The sequence below is a fragment of the Galeopterus variegatus genome, unplaced genomic scaffold (assembly GCF_000696425.1).
Source record: "Galeopterus variegatus unplaced genomic scaffold, G_variegatus-3.0.2 Scaffold2412, whole genome shotgun sequence".
In the NCBI taxonomy this organism is placed as follows: Eukaryota; Metazoa; Chordata; class Mammalia; order Dermoptera; family Cynocephalidae; genus Galeopterus; species Galeopterus variegatus.
In genome coordinates, this window is record NW_007728523.1 from 272,440 (window position 1) to 282,777 (window position 10,338).

At 36.9% G+C, this 10,338-nt stretch overlaps 1 protein-coding gene across 2 annotated transcripts in view; it reads right to left on the minus strand.

Annotated features, from left to right (window-relative positions):
- Positions 1-7,026, minus strand: part of DOCK10 (dedicator of cytokinesis 10) — a 47,433-nt gene extending 40,407 nt beyond the window's left edge. For both annotated transcript variants that reach the window (XM_008581626.1, XM_008581627.1), the window contains exons 1-5: positions 6,950-7,026; positions 5,033-5,129; positions 3,457-3,501; positions 394-569; positions 151-267 (exon numbers count right to left, since the gene is read on the minus strand). In XM_008581626.1, the coding sequence (XP_008579848.1) occupies positions 151-267; positions 394-569; positions 3,457-3,501; positions 5,033-5,129; positions 6,950-7,018 (504 nt within the window). In that variant the 5' untranslated portion in view covers positions 7,019-7,026. The remainder of the gene's footprint in view (positions 1-150; positions 268-393; positions 570-3,456; positions 3,502-5,032; positions 5,130-6,949) is intronic.
- Between the last annotated feature and the right edge of the window lie 3,312 nt (positions 7,027-10,338).

Genomic DNA, 10,338 nt, shown 5'->3' on the forward strand with positions numbered 1-10,338 from the left:
TACCCAGCAAAAGTGTTGTTTAGCTACCAGTTTGCTCACAGATGGTGTGTGCGTGTGTGTGGGGGGGAGGGGGATTGTTGTGCAGGGCAAAAATATAAACAAGACAAATTCTTTATTAAAATAGAAATGTGAAGTATTGTGCAAGCTTACCTGATTAGATGTATTGACAGTAAAAGGATACAGGTCCTTCAGGTAAATCCTTGGCATGTTGTCCAGAAGCATGCCATATAGGGGCATGTACAGACTTGCTATCTGGGCCTGCTTTCTCTAGGTGAAAAAGTAGCCAAAAGAAATGATTCAAATAAAAATCAATAGGCTTGTAGGTTTGATATGCATTTAATGCAGTGAGCCATTAAATGGTGTTTACGGAAGGGAGAAAGGAAGATCACTTACTGGTTCTCTGTATCGATCATCAAATGAATGCTTAGCCATTAGGTTTTTTAGGACAGCTAAAGCTAAGTGTCTGATGTCTTGATCTTCCTGCAGGGCAAAGCCAACTTCTCGGAGTAGAATTCCAATTAAGAAGTGTTTGCGGCAAAATTCATTTGTAACTGAATATTCAGGCATATCTTTGAAAGGAAAGAAAAGGAATCATGCCATTGAAAATCAAATAATCACTCCATAATTGAGACAGATATATCAAACAACTTTTACCAACCCCTCCCACCACTAGGAGGGATTCAGTAATACAGTCTTGCTAAGAGATGAGACGTGTTGTATCTTTAAGGAGAAGTCAGTAAGATACGGAATATTCTGTGTACACAAACACAAGTACAAATACAACCTAACACACATCAAATGTTAAATTCCATAAAAATGGCATGTTTACAGTATTACAGGAGTTGAGAGGAGAAAAACATATTTTGTGTCTGGAAAAATCTGGAAATGTTACCAGAAGGAATATGTTGAGATGGGCCTTTGAGGATGCTTAAGGTTTGGAAGTGCAGGTATTTGTGGGAGTAGACGGAGGCAGTGGAGAGAGGACAGGAGGTTGGGAGAAGAAAGGATATAATTTTTGATGGCACAAAATTCTGAAAGCATAGGTATGTGGCAGTCAGAACATCATCCAAAAGATGTGTGGTGAGAATTGAGGCTTGAGAGATAAGGTAGACTAGATGTTCGAGAAATTTAACTACAACACCCTTAGCTGGCGTTCAGGTCCCTCTGCCATTTGCATTTAATTCTGTATGAGATGTTAAGATCTCTGAGATCAGTGGCCTGATTAGATGTGTGCTTTACTGTCCTATTAATATGGTGGCAGTATGCAAACGAATTACACTGCAGGGAGATGTGGGGTGAGGGACACAGTACAGGAGGCTGCAGAATTGAGGGAGGAAGAGGACAAGTGAAGACATGGTGTCTGGGCTGGGGTAGTAGGAACTGAGTATAGAAGTAAAATCCCCAGGACAAGTTGGCTGAAAGATGTGAGGGAAGCCAAAGGGGGCTGCAAAATTTTGAACCATAAGTATGGAGCAAAGAAGATTAAAGTGTCCAGTAGTAATGGATTATTCAGAATTGTACAATGTGCTTCATAAATGCAACTATTAACAGTAGTACTAGCACCTACAAGAAAACATAAGAGAAATGCTCTTTGACATTGATAGTGGCAATAAATTTATAAATACGACCCCAAAAGCACAAGCAACAAAAGCAAAAATCAAGTGGGTCTGCATCAAACTAAAAAGTTTCTAGACAGTAAATGGAACAATTAACAAGGTGAAAAGGCAACCTGTAGATTGAGAGAAAATACTTGCAAACCATATATCCGGCAGGGAGCTCATACCCCCAATACATGAGGAACTCAACAGCAAAGAAAAAAAAGAAAGGACTCAAATAGACATTTTTTCCAAAGAGGTCATACGAATGGGTATTAGGTATATGAAAAAGTGCTCAGCATCACTAATAATCAGAGAGATGCAAATCATTATCATGATGAGCTGTCATCTCATACCTGTTAGGACAACTATTATCAGGAAGTCAAATGACAGCAAGTGTTGGCCAGGGTGGAGGAAAGGGAGCTCTTGTACACTGTTGGTGGGATTGTGAACTTGACAAAGCCATTATGGAAAGTACTATGGTGGGTCTTCAAAAAACTGAAAATAGAACTACCATAGGATCGAGCAATCCAACTTCTGGGTATGTGTCTATCGAAATTGAAATCAGTATCTCAGAGAGATCTCTGCACTCCCCTACTTTTTGCAGCATGGTTTACAATAGCTGAGATACGTGTCCATCCACAGAGGAATGGATAAAGAGAATGTGATAGATACGTATAATGAAATTTTCAGCCATAAGAAAAGAAGGAAATCCTACTGTTTGAAACTGCATGGATAAACCTGGAGGACGCTATACTAAGTGAAATAAGCCAAACACAGAAAGACAAATTCTGCATGATCTCAGTTAATACGTAAAATCTAAAGAAGTTGAACTCATAGAAATAGTAGAAAGGTAGTTGCCAGGGTCTGGCGGATGGGAGAAGTGGAGGAATTTGGGTCAAAGAGTACCGACTGTCAGTGATAAGATGGAAAAAATTATAAAGATCAAATGTACAACATGGTAACTACAGTTAATAATGTTTGTATACTTGAAATACGCTAAGAGTAGATCTTAATTGTTCTTACCACACAGATACAAAAAGAGTAATTATACGAGGTGATGATATGTTAGTTAGCTTGACTGTGGTAATCACTTTGCAGTGTATGTGTGTATCAAAACATGCTGTACAACTTATACAGAAGGTACCTGACTTACAATGATTCAACTTAAAATTTTTTTGACTTTATGATGCATTTATCAGAATATTAAATGCATTTTCGACTTACGATGAATGGGTTTATTGGGATGTAACCCCATCGGAAGTTGAGGAGCATTGTATAATTTTTATTTGTCAGCTATATCTCAGTAAAGTTGGGGAAAAACAGTAGACTAGCACACATGTATAGAACACATACATTGTGCCAGCTCTAGGCTAAGCATTTTACATGCATTATCCCATTTAATCCTCAGTACAACCCATTAGGTGGTTATTAGTATAAGAAACTACTGGAATATTCCAGTTCATAACTGACCAATAGCAAATTAAACATATTGACTTTTTCAGTCCATGAAGACTGCACTGAATGTGGAAGTTCAGGAAACTAAAAATCATTGGGCTTCAGGTTAAGTACATTTCTCAGTGGAATAATAATATTAAATGGCTATTGCTTTGGGAAATTAAAGAAAATTTCAACCTCTGGAGAATATAATATGAAAGAATTGAAGTTAGGGAATCATTAAATTATCCATGACAAGAGGAAAGTTCAATCAACTTTTGAATATTTTGACTACATGATATTAAATATATGGCTATTTATTAGCACTTGGAAGTTGGAATGTTGTAGTATCTACACTCATTAATATTAAGGATGCTATGGCTATTGATGTTTAGCTAACATAATATAAAATATCACCATTTACCTGATGCATGAAACTCTTGAGTTGATTCCGAAGGTGTCAAAGGATCTAATATATGTAAATAAACAAAAAGTTCACATTTAATATAAATAAAGTTCATATATATATATATACTCAGACACACACATATACTCATTAACTATGTGCAATTTATACTGAAAAATTAAAATATATTGTTTTAAAATGTAAGTGAATCTCAATATTGCTGGTTTTCAAAGAAAATACTTTAGATTATTTATTTGATTTCCTAAAAAAAGAATGTCATAAATTTATTTTAATTCTTAGTCTTCTACTTGAGCACCTATTATTCTATCAGAAATCTGCCTGGTATGAAACATATATTTTTATGTTCACTGTTTATAGTATCAGATTTACAAAGAGACTAAAACAATTGAAATCAAAATAACCTATAATAAAGGTTTGGTTCTCTTGAGTATTCTAGCCAGTTTGGCTTACCCAATAATAACTTGGCATTAGTTTATAAAACAAAAACAAATACAAAAAAACCCCAAAGTCTAAAAATGTTATTGTCCAAAATAACATTTCTACCCTTTTTTCTATAAAGGCATTAGATAAAATGTGTTTCATAAGTTAGAAAAGAATGGAATAATGTATGTAGCTTACATTTAAGATTAAAGTGGCAAAACCTTCATAGTCTTGATCATGTGTTTTACTCTTTTTTTTTCCCTCCAAAATATCAGTGGAAGCTATAATAGCTAGAAGGAGGCTCTTTACCCTCTTCGTTTCTGCTTTCCATGAATATCAAAACTGTGCCCTAGTTCATTCACTGCTGAGAAGTAAAATATTTCAAGTTCCTAAATTATTTTAGTATTTTCTTTGCATCTTGATGTTTGATTCATTTCTGATGTCTAGATGGGTGATGTATATATTTTTTCACAAAACTAATAAATCAATATATTTCCTATATATTATTTATTCCATAGAAAGTAGAGTCACGAAAACGTGAAGCTGCGTTCTTACCTGCATCCCAACCTCTGCATCTCTCTGGCCTAGAGGTAGCAAGTATTTACAGTGTTGTTCTCCCTCCCTTTCTTCCTCTCTTGCATCCTTCCTTCCCTCCATCCCTCCCTCTCTCTCTTCCTCTTCTCCTTCCCTTCCTTCCTTCCTTCCTCGGCATCAATTTTCTTTGTAAAAACTCATTTCATTTTGAGGAACTGCATTTTAAATAATTATACACATTGAATTTATACTCACAAAGGGTAACTTTTTCTCCCTGTAATTTTGTGTCTCAAAATCAAAGGAAAGTGGTCTTTTGGAGCCAGTTAGGTGAAAAACAGCATAGCTCAAGGTTAAAATTCTTTGATTTACAACCAACGGTTTTATAATTTTGTTGGCCTTCTCTTTAACCAAAAAAAAAAAAAAAAACCAGACAAAAATTGAGAAATAGAGCATATTTATCATCACGTGCCAACAGCCTCTCTTGCATCTTAATCAGATTACCTGGGTCTGAAACCCATGTGATAACTTCAGACAAAACTGCCACCGAGGAAACAGAATATAACAAACAAAAAGGAGAAACAAACAGAAGTGTGTAGACGAAAATTCTGGGAATTATTACCTGGGATGTTTGCAGATCTTATGGGGAGACACAAAGGAATAAAATGTTCGTGCTGACATACTTCTTGAAGAAAATCAAATTTATACTGGCATAAGGTCTGAAAAAGAGGCAAATTAAATGACTATTATTTACATCCCAGGAAAATTAATACAAACCAAAAAAAATCTGCACTTGAATCTTATCTCTAAAAAGAGGTAGTTACTTTTGTGTGACCACGAGGTCATTGTTAAGATGAAAGGATTTTGTTTCCTCCCAAGTGGTGCAGGTAGTTAGGCTCCTATTTTCAGAGACTGGTCAAGGGCTCCTTATGAAATGATCCCATTTGTAAGCTACATTGAGTGTTTACGAGATAAGAATCTTCTCATTACCTTTTTAGCTACTTTTGCCTTATGTTGTGATACAAATATTATGAGAAAAATCCTGATGCACCACATGAACAGAGCTCTCTCGAAAACTATACTCAGATCGTAAAACGGACCATACTAATCAGCTCCTACGATCCAGAGCTAAGGAAGACAATGATTCATATCACCTAAAATTAGATTGAATCTGTATGCCACTTGCTCTTAGAGTACATTATTAATTCTACTTCCTCCCCGCCCATGCAAACAGGTCTGTCTTTTCAATAATGTCTGGATAAGTGGAGTCCAGACATGGTGTTAAGGCTACTGTAACACGTGTCGTGAACAACCACATTAGTAGGAGCAATTTGCATTGCTAATTCATAACTGCTCTGTATTCACTCTCATGCATGCTCAATAATCATTAAGACAACGATTGTCTTCATTACGTTTACTAATATTAACTCACAAAATAAAATATATTCCATTTACTCAGATATTTTAGAACTGCATTTTGTGGCAACTTTAATCAATAATTTAAAATTCTGCCATTTCAAACAAGGATGTTTTTGATTTAATTCTTTGTACATCATAGTGAACAGGAACATAATTAAATTATAGGTTAATTATTATTAATCGAGCACATTCTGTTTGGCCTTTGAAAAAATGTATAATTTAGGCCTACTGCAATTATATCTAAATGGATATTCTGCAAATTTCATGTTCTTCAGCTGTTTCTTCAATGTTATTTACTCCCGATATCCTTCTAATAAACTTTCTTTTGCTCGAATCCAAGTCAGTTTCTGTTGCTTGCAACCCCAAGAAACTTTACTGATACAGCTTTCATAATCTGGCCCATTTCCAGTCTTAGATCTCCTCAGCATATGCCATACTATAGCTCAGTGGTTCTCAAATTTGAGTGTGTAAGAGTCACCCAAAAGTCCTGTTAAATTAGATTTGGGGGCCACACCAGTGGTGGCTCAGCTTCCAGGTGGTGCTACCTTGCTGGCCTAAAAAGCATACCTTGAGAACCACTGCTGTAAAGTTTCCTCTGGTCTCCCCAACACATACCCCTAGGTGGGTGGGGTGATCAACTGTCCCATTCTGCCGAGAATAGAGGGTTTCCAAGAAGTGGGACTTTGAGTGCTAAAACCAAGACATTCTAGAGAAAATTGGGCTATAAGAATTATAACTCGTGGTATAAGTGTTTTAAAAGTCTCTAAAATATGTTTAAGCATTTGCCCACATATGGCAACTAATTTAAATACTAGATATAATACACAAACCAGAAAGCTAAAAACCTATAAGCTAAACAGAGGCTGAAAAGAGCCACTCCCTTCACCACCCTCAGGAAACAGAAATGAAATGGGACACTTTGATTCCACTTGTTCCCCATTAAGGAAGGACTTAGGAGGAGATGTACTCTGCACATGAACCAGTAAAAGGCTGACTCTTCTTGGCATAGGAATTATTTTCTGATAGAGAATTAATGCTTTAGGCGGATATGCACAGAGACCAGTTTATTTATTTACAATGCCATAGTTTACAAAACTCACTCCTGGAACATGGTTTTTACCTTGAGGTCACCAGAGGAGAACATGCTGATGTAATTGTTAACCATCTTAAACACAAATCCTCGGTCCATAAATGTAAAGCAGCGCTAAAAAAGAGAAAATTCTAAACTCAAACATTTTTACTTGAAGAATCATTAAAGATTTTGGAAAAGATGATTAAACATATTGAAGTACAATAACATTTAACTAAACTTGTAGTATAATACATGTTTTAAAAATCTCTAAAATGTGTTTAAGCATTCGTCCACATATGGCAACTAATGTAAATACTAGATATAATACACAAACCAGAAAGTTGAAAACCTATATTTATCAATTTTATAAAACATCACTTGGAGTTTTGCAATGAAATATTTAGCCCTTTTATTTTTGTGTGGAAAGCTATAGCTTTTAGTTGTTTATTTTTTTAATCACTTACATTTTATTATTGTTTTAGCAATTCTATTTCGTGATTGCTAGGATGGAGAGTCTCTGCTATGCAGTACTGGGTAGGAGTGGGCAGGGGTGGTAAAGATGGGTCGGGAAAGCCCTTTAAATCTCACTGGCTCCTTTCAACAAAGTAGCTCTTTCAGGAAGCTTGAATTTGAAGAGAAAAGGCAGGACATGCTAAGATTTCTATCAGTGAGCTGCTCACCATCTGTCTTTTGTCATCAAATTCTCTTTATTGCAATAAGGAGAGTCTTTTTTTTTTTTAGAGGGCTGGCCTTGCTTTTTTTTATTAAAAAGAATTTGTTTTTATTGTAACATATTTGATTGTACATATCTGTTGGGTACAGAGTTGAATATCAATACCTGTGTGCAATATGTGATGCTCAAATCAGGATAATTAGTATATTCAATAATATATAATGTAATCGTTTTTCATGGCCCTTTACTAATTCCTCCCTTACCCCCACTCCCCTTTTCCCACCTCTGGTAACCTCAGTTCTGTTCTCTTCTTTTGAAAGTTCAGCGTATTATTGTGATTGTTGTATTTTTCTTCCTTTCTTTTTTTATTTGTTTATTTTTTTAGCTCCCACTTGAGTTGGGGCATGGTGGTACTTTCCCACCTCTGGTAACCTCAGTTCTGTTCTCTTCTTTTGAAAGTTCAGCGTATTATTGTGATTGTTGTATTTTCCTTCCTTTCTTTTTTTATTTGTTTATTTTTTTAGCTCCCACTTGAGTTGGGGCATGGTGGTNCTTTCCCACCTCTGGTAACCTCAGTTCTGTTCTCTTCTTTTGAAAGTTCAGCGTATTATTGTGATTGTTGTATTTTCCTTCCTTTCTTTTTTTATTTGTTTATTTTTTTAGCTCCCACTTGAGTTGGGGCATGGTGGTATTTCCCTTTCTGTGCCTGGCTTATTTCACTTATGTTTTTTCTCGAAGTTCATCTCTGTTGCTGCAAAGGGCAGTATTTCATTATTCTTTTATGGCAGATAGTATTACATTCTGTAAATATACCACATTTTCCTTATTCAATTGAAGGAGAGTCTTAAACAGTAGGTAGATTTGGAGGAGCATTTGTTCTCTCTCCAAAAGACTGATGGCCATGTAACCAGTAACTGAGCTATAGTGGCCAAAGACTGCACTGGAAAAGTGTGAAGTAGGAGGCAGAGTCCACATTTTCTGATGCAGTGTCTTTGGGAGGCACCATAGCAGGCTGCCACATGGAGCTCATCACTGGGTATGTGAGTTTCATTCTATCCGTCCACACGTGTGTGAGTACACACACTACTTGGGAAAATTTTGCAGCTGCTGCACCACACGGTGCAGAGTGCTTCTTTTTGGTCCAAAGAGTCCAGAAGAGTCATTTACAATGGTTTTGCATTTCTTGGATCATTCCTCAATTTTACACAAAACTCTTTTCTCAGAAAGGACTAGACATAAAATCTTGCTACAGGTGGTATACCAAATGGAAAGTCTACCACTGAAATATACCTGTGCATAAACAAGAGCTATTTTCTCTAATGATCTTCTTCCAATTGTTAGGTCATTTATATTTTTGTGTTCTTTTTCTTTTAATTTTTCTTTACTTTTTTTCTGAGTTTTTAAAATGTGCTTATTCAGTGCTAACATAGTTACTACATTACTATGGACTCTTTATTTCATTTTTAAGACTAATTTTAGTTTCTTCAATAACTCTTCATTCAGTAAAAAGTAAATGGCTCCTGGGTCCTATTTCTCCATAGAATAGTGGGAGAGGTAGAAATCACAGCATAACTGTAGGCTTAAAAGACAAAGCAACATAAGGGGAGGGGAGAGGAAAAGAGGGGCTTTTGTGCCTTCCACACTGTGCTGGCTGCCAGATGTGTGTCCCATCCTCCCAGCCTCTCCATCTGCAGGAGAAGTCCAAAACTGGCCACCCTCGAAATATCCCCAGTGTGAAGCCTCTCCAGTAGACCTCTGCTGTCTCCTTTTTGCTGGGAATGGGCTCTGGTATCACCTTGCAGAGAGAAGAAGACCACCCAGCACATCTGTGGGCTCTAGAAATTTTGCAAGGAAGAGCAGGATAAAAAGGAGCCCTGGGAAGTCTTCAGCAAAGAGGCAATGGTCCTTTGCCTCCATTGAGGAGGGGCTGGTGAGTCCTGTCGTGGGACCAGTCCAGAGTAAGGATGGCACTCGCCACATCCCAGGGGCTGTGGTGGTTCCTCTGCAGATCAGACCTGAGAACTCTTGAAGGAAGCTTGTCTCTAGCACCCATGAATGGGGATGACGGAGAGAAGGCTGTGCTGGGGAGCTAGGAAAGCCAACTTGGGGTTTCTTAAATTTGAAAAAAACCCTTCTATGTGGTAAGCCTGTCATTATCTTTTCAAGGGGCAGTGAGAGTGAAAGTGCATCATTCTTAGAATGCAAAATCAGCAGGGTCAGCCCTCTTCCCCAAAGAAGCCCTCCCGCAGGTCAAGCTTCATCAAGTGCATCACTCCTGTCATTGGTCACGTGTGTTTGGTCCATCCCATCATCTTCTTGACTCCAGCTGCACAGACTTTCCTGCCCATTGCTGAGGGCTGGAGAGGCCTCTTTTGTTTTAGCATAACATGTATTGATCTTTTATATTAATAGAAAATAAAATATAGCAGGCTTTGGTAAACTATGACCCATAAGCTAAACTGGCCCACCCCATGGTTTTTGTAAATAAATTTTTATTGTAATACAGTCACACACAATGGTTCACATATGTCTACGGTGAATTTTCTGTGGATGTTCTTGTACTACAGTAGCAGAGTTTAATAGCCGCGACAGAGACTACATGGTTTGAAAAACTGAAAATATTTGGCATTTGGCTCTATAGAAAAGGTTTGCAGACTCCTGATTTAGAGGATAACATACTATATTAAACTTTTTCTCAGTTTTGTTTAATGAACTAAAAGCCAAATATTCTGAATTGCAAGCAAAAATATTGTGTAATGGAAAA